Source organism: Diaphorina citri, unplaced genomic scaffold (assembly GCF_000475195.1).
Source record: "Diaphorina citri unplaced genomic scaffold, Diaci psyllid genome assembly version 1.1 scaffold593, whole genome shotgun sequence".
In the NCBI taxonomy this organism is placed as follows: Eukaryota; Metazoa; Arthropoda; class Insecta; order Hemiptera; family Psyllidae; genus Diaphorina; species Diaphorina citri.
This window is the reverse complement of record NW_007378027.1, coordinates 97,596-111,397: the sequence shown is the minus strand read 5'-3', so window position 1 is coordinate 111,397 and position 13,802 is coordinate 97,596. Positions and strand designations below refer to the sequence as shown.

Sequence of the window (13,802 nt, the reverse complement as noted above, 5' to 3'; positions counted from 1 at the left end):
GAGGTTAGGTAGTAGAACAGAACTTTCAAGAATATGTGAGACCTTTCATCCGGTATTATAATGACAGTTGTGGTGTACTTTATACTGACACTGATACAAAATCATATGGAAGTTCAGCAAACCAATATCTTGGTTTCTTTGCCCTGGTGGCCCTTAATGGCATCAAAACTTTTTTTTTTTAATTTAATTTTTTACCACTTACTTTTAAATGTTTTATTATTTTTAAGTAAGAACCATCTACAAGGGGCCTTATACCTTGTGGTTCTTTTCTGCTAAATGATGTCCAATAATATTTGCATGTATAGATACATAGGTACCTACCCAAGTTTCTTATTTATTAGAACCTTTTATAAAGTGATTTTTCCTGTGCCCCAAACAAGGGCTGGCTTGCTTTTGCAGTCTAAAATTTTATACACTACAATCGACCCAAGTCGATTAACATTGACTTTAACCAGAATTAAATAAGTTATATCAAAGGATTTTGGTCTTAAAACATGCTTAAACTCATAGTGTGGACCTTTTTCAGTAATGACGATAAACCATTGTTTCGGCCCTGCTATAAATCTCACTTCTTTCGGGCATTGGCTTTCGAATCCTTGATTTAAAGTCCACCCCAACAAGATAATAAAGCCCGCCTTGAGGTAATAAAGTCCGCCTAAATGTGACTCAGTGTCAGTGATAGTAAACTGAAAGATAGCAATAGTTCAGAAGTGGCTTCTGAAAGTTTCTACCTGATTCCTTGATCTGCTTAAGTGGGTCATTAAAATGTAGCACTATTAACAAGAATCTACGAGGCTAACCAGATGTAATATCTCTAAAGATCTAGGTAGATCCTCTTTTTAGTTATGAAAAGCGGATGCTATTCAGAGGAAGAAATCACTCAGAAAAAGGACCCCATGAGGCCCTTGAAAATCCGATCTGGAACAAGTTCTAATTTCCAAAAACCTAGAAATACACCTAGGTAATTTCGCTTTAACACTATGAAAATGACGAAAAAGTCTAGAAAACTTTGAAAGAATTATCTACTCAAAAGTTGCACAACTATTCCAAAACTGCACTCTTGTAGGTAACTTATCAAATCTAGCAAATATCAAAAATTAACTTACTCTGAAACTCAAGCAACTTCCAAAAGAAAAAACACTCGCGAAAAAAAAAGGCACTCAAAGTCACCGCATATTTCGAAAAAAAAAGAGCGAACTTAAAATTCCACCATAAAAATCAAGTAAAAACTTGGATAAAAATCAAGTACCGAAAAAAATTTGCCGGTTCCGGAGTTCTGTGTTGGTTCAAGATCAAGTTGGGAATGAGCAAGAATCGCTTACTCAAGATGTCTTCAGGAAGAATGTGAGATACCTACCAAAGATAGCAAATATGACTGTGTAAACTTGAATGAAATAAATGATGATGAGAATGGCAGGTAATATAGGAGACGTAATGTATCGTCCCGAAATCGAAGAGAGAAGGAAGACAGGATAGGAGAAAGCCAGCCGTTCCGAGAACGAACATTATCCCATCGGGATAAAAATATAAAATCCGCCCCGGGCGGGAATCGAACCCGCGGCCTATATTGACACAGCCAATCGAGCAATTATCATTGTTCATGATTTCCTAACTACCTACCTAAAGTATTTTAAAAGCAAAAGGAAAATCTTTTAGTGTGAACATCACACAACTTTACACATCTGAAAAACTTTGGTCACATAAAATGGCCATCCATGTTAGTATCCAAACTCAGCAGGACGAGAATCTGCGCCCTTAACCACTCAGGTACCGCGGTGGACTGCATACGTCGAAACCCGAATATAACGAGGTTCTCTGCCACCAACTCTTTTGCCGCTGCTCAAATACTCTGCCACCAAATTTCTTGCCGCTGATCAAATACTCTGCCACCAACTCTTTTGCCGCTGCTCAAGTCCTCTGCCGTCAACTCTCTTGCCGCAGTTCAGGTCCTCTTCCACGCAACCCGTTTGCCGCTCCGAGCCGTATCTGCGTCCTTCTTGAACCCCGGCGTGTGGATAATCAGCTCCGGTTCCGGATTGTAGGTCCCGTCCGACCCTGGTTTCCGATAACCATAGTCATTACTGGCCACTACAGGCGTGGCTATACCAAATAGGGAGCCTCCACCTAGGATGGAGTCTTCGTAGGCGTGGCCTTGGTAACCGGCCCCGCCCGAGTTGTGGAACCCGCCCACGTGGGATTGGTGATGATGAGAGGCTTTGATACCGTGGGACAGAACCTGGGGAAATTAAAATGGGAATTTAGCTAAAATACATAGTAGCGGTTATTAATGTCAGCAATGGCGAAACATGTCTGATGTAGGTGTAAAACTCCCCCTAACTGTGAAGAGTGAAAATTACTTGTGTTCTTCTTTTAAACATGAATCTTCACAAAGTCACGTCAGAAATGGTCAGAATCTATCAGTTATCAATGTCTTTCAAGAGCGAGGTTCCATGCCAGTAACGAACCATTTTTTTGGGATCGAAACTCCGAAGAAAAGTCTGGTTTTCAACGCCAAAAATTTTCGACCCAGTTTTGATCTTTGTTCTCGGAACGGCTGGCTTTCTCCTATCCTGTCTTCCTTCTCTTTTCCATTTCGGGACGATGAGACGCAGTTACAGTTGCAATGTCAGTAAAAATGACCAATTTATTGAGTCTCTCAAAACATTGAAAACGATACATATAACATATCAATTTTATCGATAGTCAAACTAATAATAAAATTGATTTAGTCCATCCCAACTCCTGATAGTCCTGATCCACTGTGCCTGTAGTGCAATAGTCCTAAACAAAAATGGACTCTGCACACACAAGGCATCAAGAAGAGACCACCTTAACATAATACTGTACCTTTGCAATGGAGCTAAATCCGACAAAGCTGGTCACCAGAAGGGCCAGCTTACTCAGAATCATGGCTTTCTTCGTGATGATGAAGATGATGGCAAATATAATAGGAATAATGCTGATGAGAGAAATCTTCAGCCCCAGAAGATGAGGCAGGACATTGCGTTTGATTAGAAGGCGACCTGAGGAAAAGTGAACATGTAGAGGTAATGGAAAGTAATAAGTGAACCCTCTTGGACCTATAGAGGTAATGAAAAGTAATGAATTGGACATGACTGTATTCGTCAAATACGCCTGGTATTTTGATTTGACTAGACAATGTGCTGGACATTTTTCATTATTGGTTCTTGCACACTAACGCAACTAGAACTGCACATTGCATAGGTCAGTTGAGTTTACAGGCGATGGTTTGTGATACCACTAAAGGAGAAAAAAGGAGAAAAGAGAACTTGATTAACAGAAACGCCTAGTAATCTTTAAGTTATGCAATGGGTCTGTATTTTCAAATATCGGAAATTTAGGCTTGGCTACAAAAATTTCATGAGTGGATACCCTTTGTACTCAGCCGTAGCTATTTCTTTAGCAAGGTATTCCTCATTATAAGGTAAAGGAAAGTAAAAAGCATGTTCGCCTTTGAACTCCTTTTCTCAAAAACAACCAGATCGATGTGCTCAGTTGTTACCATACCTACTCACCAGTGCTCAGCTGTCGTTCATCCAACATATTCCTGTTATCCAGCTGAAACTCAATCACCCCTTTGCCCTGGTAAGACGGATTGACCACGATAAACAGGCCTGGATAGATCGCCTGCAAGTGGTAGCGAATGGTTCGCCTTTGCAGAAACGTGGACATGGCTTCCAGCCCTGTCCTGAAATCCATTGGATCTTCCCCTGAAAAAAGAAGAGAAGATCTGTCAGAGAAATGGATGGACCTCTAATCCTATGAGTAGGTATTACTGTATACTATACATCTTTTAATTTATCTTTTTGGCATCAAATTTCTACCTATGACCACCTTTACATATTTGGAGAAGGATTTGGCCCAAAATTTCCAGATACCTTTGCAATCTACCTAGTACCTAAATACAAAGTTCTGTATTCTACACACAAAATGTTACATTGCTCTACTATGTTTACCAGTAGCTAGCTAGCTAGTACCAGCTATTCGATCAAACTTCCCCTAGGTACTTTACTTACCCGCTGGTATAAGTCGAGAACTCTTGAAATTGTCATCGGGATTCGAACTCAGGATCAAATTGTCTTCAATATTAATATCTTTGGCATTATGGCTATATCTTTCTAGAAAGCTAACCGTCTTCTGACTAATACACGGTAGAATCCCAATGCTGTCATCTCGTATACATTGTTCTATGACGTTGCTGGCATCAACATCTGCTACCGTTTCTTCATCGCTTGGTGATCCATAGCTATCACTGCTTCCTTATCTATTAAGGACGAAGTTCGCCCCGGGCGGGAATCCAACCCTCGACCTAGCGCTTACAAGGAAGGCGCCCTACCCTCCAAGCTAACTTATAGGTTGGCTAGTTCCATGTCTCATATTCGTGTGAGTATTCATTTATGTTGTTGCTAAGTTATCAAAGTAGTCACGCCAGCCTAGTTAGCTTTCTGAAACCATTTCTGTAGCAAGGGAAATTTCAGGCTGTTTAAGGTCCCCCAGTCAGCCTAGTTAGCTTAGTTGGTAGTGCGTCTGCCTTGTAAGCGCTAGGCCGCGGGTTCGATTCCCGCCCGGGGCGGATTTTATCCTGATGGGATAATGTTCGCTCTCGGAACGGCTGGCTTTCTCCTATCCTGTCTTCCTTCTCTCTTCGATTTCGGGACGATAAGACTATACCAGTTACAGTTCCCTCTGTCAAACCTCTTTAAAAAAAAAGTCACACTACAGCTCAGTATTTACCATCCATCTCAACGCAAGGTCACGTCTGAATTCAAACGTATACTCTTATAATCAACAGTATTAACACCCTTCTTAACACTAATACACGGTAGAATCCCAATGCTGTCATCTCGTATACATTGTTCTATGACGTTGCTGGCATCAACATCTGCTACCGTTTCTTCACCGCTTGGTGATCCATAGTTATCGTTGTTTCCTTGATATCCATTGGTTCCTGCTCTGTTTCCATTAAATCCATTTCTAGTAGCCCCATTTGGATGTGAATTTCCTCCCGTGTATCCATTGATTACTCCCTCGTGTTCTTTGAATCCATTGGCAGCAACATTTCCAAATGGATTGGCAGCTTCTCCAATATTGGGATATCCGTTGGAGACACCAACATTGTCTAAACCATTTTCGTGTACACTATGCTTTTCGTTAACCCCTCCAAAATATTCTTTGACATTGTTTTTCACTGCATTATCATTGCTAGAGGAAACGGGGTAGTTTTTCTTCTTCCTGTTGTTTCGGATACCTGTGAGTATTCTTTCATCCACATCGTCAAAGTCGCCCTCCAAAATATTCTTTGACATTGTTTTTCACTGCATTATCATTGCTAGAGGAAACGGGGTAGTTTTTCTTCTTCCTGTTGTTTCGGGTACCTGTGAGTATTCTTTCATCCACATCGTCAAAATCATCTATGTATTCCACGTTGGGATTGTCATCTTTGTCTGGGAGTGGAAGGTTTTTGATGTCGTCTTCGAATTTGACTGCTCCGCTTGTGGTGTTTATTATGACTAGGATGAGAGTTGTGAATATGAACTTGATCATGGTAATATTTGTGGTCATTTTGGAGGAGTGGAAGGTTTTTGATGTCGTCTTCGAATTTGACTGCTCCGCTTGTGGTGTTTAGTATGACTAGGATGAGAGTTGTGAATATGAACTTGATCATGGTGATATTTGTGGTCATTTTGGGTGTTTTTATTTAGACCTTCTGTGACAGGTTACTAAATAATGGACGAGGGAGGTTTCAATAGGTATAAGAACTAAGAAACCAAATCTCAAATGGTTCTACAAATCCAGTCGAAAAGTTCACTTACTAAAATTTTCTATTTGAAAATTTTTATTTTCTTGGTTCACAAAAAAAACTACAAGAACTACATTCTCAAATTAATTCTTAAACAATAATGTCCTAAAAAGTGGAAAAGTGACAGATTTTACCAAAAATAAAAAGAAGATTCCCACAAAATGGATGTCCAATTTGAAGAGGAGGTCAAAATGAATGAAGATTTTGATCCATCCCTAATGACTAGGATGAGAGTTGTGAATATGAATCTGATCATGGTGATATTTGTGGTCATTTTGGGTGTTTTTATGTAGACCTAATGTGACAACTTCTAAATACTTGACGAAGTGTCAGTAAGAATCCAAATCTCAAATGGTTCGACAAATCCAGTCGAAAAGTTCACTCACCGAAATTCTCTTTTTTTCGAAAACCTTTAATCTCCTTGGTTCACAAAAAATAAACTTACATGAACTACATTATCAAATTCATTCTCAAACAATAACGTCCTAAAAAGTGGAAAAGTGACAGATTTTACCAAAAATAAAAAGGAGATTTCCACGAGATGGGACGTCCAATTTCAAGAGGAGGTCAAAATGAGGATTCCATCCCTATCAAATTTCACTCAGAATCTAACTAACACATAAATATTCTTATAAAATAGGTTCACTTAGTTGAATAAAAGAATGGAAAGGGGCGTCTGCCAGAGCTAAACCGCCCAAGAAAATTGAATTTTTCGACCGCCGTTTTTGCGTACACTCCGAACTACCAGGCATAACTGGTCTGAACACCGACAAAATTTGACTGGAAGGAATAGATCTATCTTCGGAGGGAAGTGCTTTCTATCCCAGCATTGTCTGGGCAAAGTTGAGTCCGGAATTCTACTTGGTTTGTTCACATCTATATGATGGCATGGGAAATACTCTGGTAGATTATGTGCATCCGGAGGAGAACTAAAGTTAAATTGGAATTTTAGTCCTTGGTTAGTCCTGGAAATACTCCATGGATTCCAAGTAATTGAAGGTACTTGATGGTATGATTAAATATATACTTATAAAAAGAGAGAGAGAGAGAGAGAGAGAGAGAGAGAGAGAGAGAGGTTTTATAGAGGGATCTATAACTGCTATAAAAGGTCTTATCGTCCCGAAAGCGAAAAATAAGGATAAGAGAAAGCCAGCCACTCCGAGAACAACCCTTGACGTTAAACCTCTATCAAACAAATGATCCGAAAAAGAAATTCAAGCTAAATTAATTTGTTTCCGGGAAGTAACTTTATAAGTTTCCCTACAATCTCACCACTTACCTTACAAGTTCATTTCAAACCACTCCAACTGGTACCAGACCAAAGACTGCAAATCTTACTTTCGTAGCCTTACTCAGTATCTTCAATTATGTAACTTCCAATTTTATTTTCACATAGAAGTTACTTTGCAACCGGATCATTACAACAAAAGTAAAAGTTCGTCTAATAAGTGTGTTCAAAGTACTAGAGCTCTGATTAGACTCTCTATCCAAAGTACTAGGAAGTACCATGGTGTTTTTGAATCACAATTTACCTTAGCTTGAACGGTATAGTGCTTCTGCCTTACAATTCGAATTTTATTTTCACATAGAAGTTACTTTGCAACCGGATCATTACAACAAAAGTAAAAGTTCGTCTAATAATTGTGTTTAAAGCACTATAGCTCTGATTAAACTGTCTATCCAAAGTACTAGGATGTGGCATGGTGTTCTTGAATCACAATTTACCTTAGCTTGAACGGTATAGTGCTTCTGCCTTACAATCGCTAGGTCGTGGGTTCAATTCCCGTCCGGGACGAACTTCATCCCAAAGAGATAAGGTTCGTTCTTGGAACGGTTTTCTTTTTCCTATTCTGTCCTCCTTCTCTGTTCAATTTCGAGGTGATTAGTCCTCCGCTCCATTGCTACAGTTCGATCTATCATAACTCTTTCTTTTACCCGTCTCGAAATTCTTTGTTCCATTAGTAACTATATGGAGACAATTTTTTAGACCCCCAAAATTTGTCCACAATTACCTATTGAGAATGAGTCGAGTTTACCATAAAATAATAAACTGAAGATCACCCATAACCCATAAGTAAGTTAATGTATGCTAAATTTCGATTCCCGTCCGGGACGAACTTCATCCTAAAGAGATGAGATTCGTTCTTGGAACGGTTTTCTTTTTCCTATTCTGTCCTCCTTCTGTAAGACAAGTTTACATATAAGCAACCAAATTAAGTGTCTGGCGAACTTTTAGTAATCCTCCGATGTGGATCTTCACAATTTGTCTTCGGAATTGGTAAAGGTCATCAAAACAGTGATAAGAACGATATAAGACCCATATTTTGGCACCCAAATTGAGTGCCAAAATTATTCTGCATAAAGGTGAGCCTGAACCATGCTATAAATAAACCAAGAACCGTTATGGCTGAGAAATGAAATGAATGGACCTGTTAAAAAGAAGCTCCTTCAAAATGGTCAATTTGCACTTTGACTTTTAGGCGTGCCAAAATTAGAAAATAAGTCGGTAAGGAATGACATGACAAAGAAAAGAATTTTGTAGAGATTTTTGAACGTTGATATGTTGTATTTGAAAATAAATAAAAACTTAAACGTTAGAAAATAAATAATGAAGAAATAAATAAAATTGCACGAAAACTTACACATCTAAAAATTGAAAAACTTTTAGGCGTGCCAAAATTAGAAAATAAGTCGGTAAGGAATGACATGACAAAGAAAAGAATTTCGTAGAACTTTTTGAACGTTGATATGTTGTATTTGAAAATAAATAAAAACTTAAACGTTAGAAAATAAATAAATAAATTATGAAGAAATAAATAAAATTGCACGAAAACTTACACATCTAAAAATTGAAAAAGACTATACCAAATAGGGAGCCTCCACCTAGGATGGAGTCTTCGTAGGCGTGGCCTTGGTAACCGGCCCCGCCCGAGTTGTGGAACCCGCCAACGTGGGATTGGTGATGATGAGAGGCTTTGATACCGTGGGACAGAACCTGGGGAAATTAAAATGGGGATTTAGCTAAAATACATAGTAGCGGTTATTAACTCTCTCAGAAACACACCCATAATGAAGAACTAGATTGTAAACCGGACAACTTTCTTAACAAATGAAACCTGATCCAATAAAAAAAAATACGTTCAGTAAGAATAGAAATTCCGGTTTCTTTTTGGCAAACGACTTTTTACATTTGTCCAACTGATATTCAGCAACAAAAGTAGGTGGGTAGAAATATGGAAAGTGTCCAATAGATATAGAAAAAAGGGCAACTCTCTCAGAAACACACCCATAATGAAGAACTAGATTGTAAACCGGACAACTTTCTTAACAAATGAAACCAGATCCAATAAAAAAAATACGTTCAGTAAGAATAGAAATTCCGGTTTCTTTTTGGCAAACGACTTCTTACATTTGTCCAACTGATATTCAGCAACAAAAGTAGGTGGGTAGAAATATGGAAAGTGTCCAATATTTTATTGAACACTTTCGTTTGGATCAGTAATTTTTGGAAAGAACAATAAATAACTGTCGATTGAAGAGAATATTTAATCAATATCTATGACGAGGAATTGAAAAAGGCAGAGTATTTTGCAAGCGCTTCAACAGGTTCAACACACCAATCCTGGGATTTGATGAAAAAGAACTCTTTAGAATGCCTACTCGTAAACTACGAGATATTTGAACTAAGTAAAAAGTCGATCAGATGGAACTTTTCTTACCTATAATTATGCTGTAGAATAGGACATAAACGAAAATGAAAAGACTAATGTATTCATATTCACTTAGCACAATGCCAAGTTAACACTTTCTGTCTCGGATGTCTATTGTTAGTGACGGTGACATTGTTCCTGTGAAGTGTACATCACTATTATAACATTGACCACAGTAACTTCATTACTATTACCGGTAGTCAAGCAACCAAACCGTTGAGGAAATACTAGAGAAGACTGAAGTATATCTCCACTTTGGATATCACTAACAGAAAACATCAAAATTCTTGAAGAATTAATCAAAGTGCCGCGCCTCTACAATAACCATTAGTCATTACCATACGGTTGGTGAGTGCAGAATTACAAATCCTATCACACATACGCAGCCAAGTACTAGTGAATATCAATGCAAACTGCTTCAAGTCGGAAGGTAGGAAGTATCATTGTTAAATGATATCTTCCTCGCACAGTATGAGTGCAGTGAGTCAAATGGTATCATAAACCTAATTAAGACACTGAAAAGACTGTATTCAAACCGTTTTGTGACATCATTTCTATTCACAAACAAAGAGCTGAACGAGTCTGAAGTCGTGAATATTAAATAGGAAGGTACTGAATTCCAATAAACATAAACGAAAATGAAAAGACTAATGTATTCATATTCACTTAGCACAATGCCAAGTTAACACTTTCTGTCTCGGATGTCTATTGTTAGAGACGGTGACATTGTTCCTGTGAAGTGTACATCACTATTATAACATTAACCACAGTAACTTCATTACTATTACCGGTAGTCAAGCAACCAAACCGTTGAGGAAATACTAGAGAAGACTGAAGTATATCTCCACTTTGGATATCACTAACAGAAAACATCAAAATTCTTGAAGAATTAATCAAAGTCAAAACCCGAAAACTACTGACCGAATCTCTGATCAACATAAATTTGAATATAGAAAGTAAACCAAAGCTACTATAGGGGAAAAAAAACTGACAAATTCGATTAATCAAGTGAAAGTCCTAGCACTTTTGACATGCTACTTAGAACCATTAGTAAAAATGTAAAACACATGATGTTCATGAGAGGCGTACAGGTTGTCCGAAGGTTAACCAAATGGAAAGGTCAAAGTGAAATTATACCTGGTCCAATTGGGAGCATAATTGAGAATACGATCAAGGAGTTAATTAGTTTTGACAACTTTTACCACACCGTCCAACATGATATACGAGTTTCGGACTCTCCCAAAAGAAAGTTAACTTTTGGCTGAACCGCAAGACAATAGATACTGCCATCGATAGGTGTGTGAAATATTGTGACATATTCATTAATGATGTTGGCGCTGGGTCAAAAAGTAAAAGCATTGTCATAATTGACAATAACCGATTTTACCACACCGTCCAACATGATATACGAGTTTCGGACTCTCCCAAAAGAAAGTTAACTTTTGGCTGAACCGCAAGACAATAGATATCTACTGCCATCGATAGGTGTGTGAAATATTGTGACATATTCATTGATGATGTTGGCGCTGGGTCAAAAAGTAAAAGCATTGTCATTATTGACAATAACCGTTATACCGTAAAACGATACAGCTGACAAGACAGGTTAAATGGTAAAATGGTACTTGGAAGGCTTTGATCATTTGGATCCTATGGTGTGATGTTTTGCCAGCCATTCAATTTTTCCCGAATCACTGATATTGTAAAAGTTAATATAGAACATAAAAACAAGCATCATTCAATAGGATAAGGAAAGTCGTGTGATGTTCACACCAGATTTTTTGTAGACTACAATGGAGTTGAAGATCATCTAAAACAAAGAGGTAAGGATGGCTCGGAATACGTGATATACACATGTTGTATTGTGCCTGTTAACATGTAATAACCTGTTGTATTGTAATATGAGACCGTGGATAATCTTTGTATCCATAGGAGATACACGGATAATTCATCATGAGTAAATCTTTACACATTGACTTTAGACATTGAGAAACTGAAATCTGTTAACATGTATAACCTGTTGTATTGTAATATGAGACCGTGGATAATCTTTGTATCCATATGAGATACACGGATAATTCATCATGAGTAAAGCTTTACACATTGAGAAACTGAAATGAAGTTCAAGTTCCTGTTGAGTTCAAGTTTGAAATGAAGTTTGGGATATTTGGATGACTGAGAAAACATGTAGCATTTAAGTTAATCAAGCTAAAAAATACAGAAGAACCATTGAACCTGAACCAATAAATCCTGGGAAATTCTGTAGTGATGGTAAAAATTTTGAAATGAAGTACAAATCAAACATGTAAAATGAGAATTAGGCCTAGGTATGGTATGAAGGTAAAAAAATACTTGATGCTCTTGAATAGCTGATCAAACGATCATAGAAAAGCACATGAGTTGAAATAGGAATCAATGTTGTAGAAAAGCTAAAGTCAGGAAATCTAGATGATTTTCATTGAACTCGTTGAGTTTCAAGGTGTTATGAGTTAGAAAAGCTAATGAAAGGTAGCTATGTATTTCAAAGACGATGAAGCTATTTCAAAGGTGATGAAATTGAAAAACACTGGACCCACTAGATTTTAAATGAATGTATATCCCTATATCCTCATATCCTCATCCTACCTCTGATGTTAGTAGAGGACAATGCTTACCTTCATCCAAGGATCTCTTCATTTCGTTGACGGCGGTGGTTGGCATTTTGAATTGGACAACGTGGGTAGACAGGAATCTGGCGATTCTGTCCATGAACAAGTTTTCGATCTCATCGTCAGACTTGGTCTGGAAGTCTTCGTCAGACAAAGCTCTGCCGTTCAAGTCTCTCAGGGAGTTCTTGTCCTCGCTGCTGACAATGGTTAATCCGTCGACAATGGGAATCTCGTTGTTCTTCCTCAAAGTTAGTTCGTTATTTCGGTTGAGTTCTGTCAGTCTTTTTGGGTTAAAATTCATTGTAATTTAGTCTAGTCAGGTAATTTTGTTTAGTGACTTAGATATCTAGCTAAGTCAGTCAGTATGTTTAATTGAGTCAGTATTGTTTAATTAGTAATGTTATCCATTGTCAGTTTGCGTTTTGTCAAGTCTGTTGGTATGTATGTTATATTGGTCAGATCAGTATTATTAATTTAAATTATTGGTCTTGCTAGGTTAATATTAATCATATCATTCAGTCTAGTCAGTCCAAGTTTTGTCAGGTCCGTCAGTATGTGTTCTAGTCAAATCAATACTATTTTAGTTGAGTCAGTCTTGCTTGGTTAGTAGTACCCGATTGTCATTTAGTCTGGTTAGTCCATTTTATGTTAGGCTCGCTTGGTTAGTACGTAATAGTCATTAAGTCTAATTGGTCAAAGATTTTTCAAGTCAGTCAGTATGTCAATATTGTTTTAATCAAGTCAGATTCGAGTAGTTAATAATAAAGTCTTGCTTGGTTAGTAGTACCCGATTGTCATTTAGTCTGGTTAGTCCATTTTATGTTAGGCTCGCTTGGTTAGTAAGTAATAGTCATTAAGTCTATTTGTTTAAAGATTTTTCAAGTCAGTCAGTATGTCAATATTGTTTTAATTAAGCCAGATTCGAGTGGTTAATAATTGTCATTTATTCTAGTCAGTGCAAAATTTGTAATGTCTGTTAGTACTTTTAGTCAAGTCGTTGTCCTCGCTGCTGACGATGGTTAATCCGTCGACAATGGGAATCTCGTTGTTCTTCCTCAACATCTTGTCCACGTAGGTCAGGGATCTCATTTTCAGGCATGATGTCAGTTCCTTGTCTCCACAGCTTTTCACAAACGTGGTCACTTTTTCAATATAATTAGCAATAGTGGAATCACTGTTACTAGTTACACTTTGATCCGCGTCATTCGGCTGAGACGGATAAGCACTGATCGCGTTAATCGATATCACAAGGACGGCTAACTTCAAAAAGCGATTCATTTTGAAAAAATATTTAAAATTATTTAAACTAAAAAAATACACCCGGTTTACAAACGCGAGTTCAAAAACACTCGCGTTTAAAAAAAATATACGCGACGACTTTTCAATGTGGTCACTTTTAAGTCCGTTCGTAAACTGAAAGATTTTAATAATTTGTAATCGTATTTATAACTTCAACTTTTTCCCCAATAATTTTTAATTAGAAGGGGTGTTGTTGGATTTTTTATTGGTCCAATGTGTTTGTAGTTAAGACTCAACTAAGTATTATTTTATATCTACCACTCAATATAATAGTAGAGTTCTCCGGTCTTCTTCTTTCTTCTTCTCCTTCTTCTTCTCCGTTTATCT

General features: G+C 37.6%; 2 protein-coding genes across 2 annotated transcripts; both read right to left on the bottom strand.

Annotated features, from left to right (window-relative positions):
* Positions 1–1,893: 1,893 nt before the first annotated feature.
* On the bottom strand, positions 1,894–2,936 carry LOC113467930. Its single transcript, XM_026824440.1, has 2 exons — positions 2,848–2,936; positions 1,894–2,236 (listed from the first exon to the last, which is right to left on the bottom strand). The coding sequence occupies exons 1-2, from the start codon at positions 2,908–2,910 to the stop codon at positions 1,943–1,945; spliced, it is 357 nt and encodes a 118-aa protein (XP_026680241.1). The 5' UTR covers positions 2,911–2,936; the 3' UTR covers positions 1,894–1,942.
* Positions 2,937–8,663: 5,727 nt separating this feature from the next.
* On the bottom strand, positions 8,664–13,555 carry LOC113467932. The gene is made up of 3 exons (XM_026824444.1): positions 13,179–13,555; positions 12,154–12,366; positions 8,664–8,816 (listed from the first exon to the last, which is right to left on the bottom strand). Exons 1-3 carry the CDS (start codon positions 13,452–13,454, stop codon positions 8,664–8,666), a joined length of 642 nt encoding a protein of 213 aa, XP_026680245.1. The 5' UTR covers positions 13,455–13,555.
* Between the last annotated feature and the right edge of the window lie 247 nt (positions 13,556–13,802).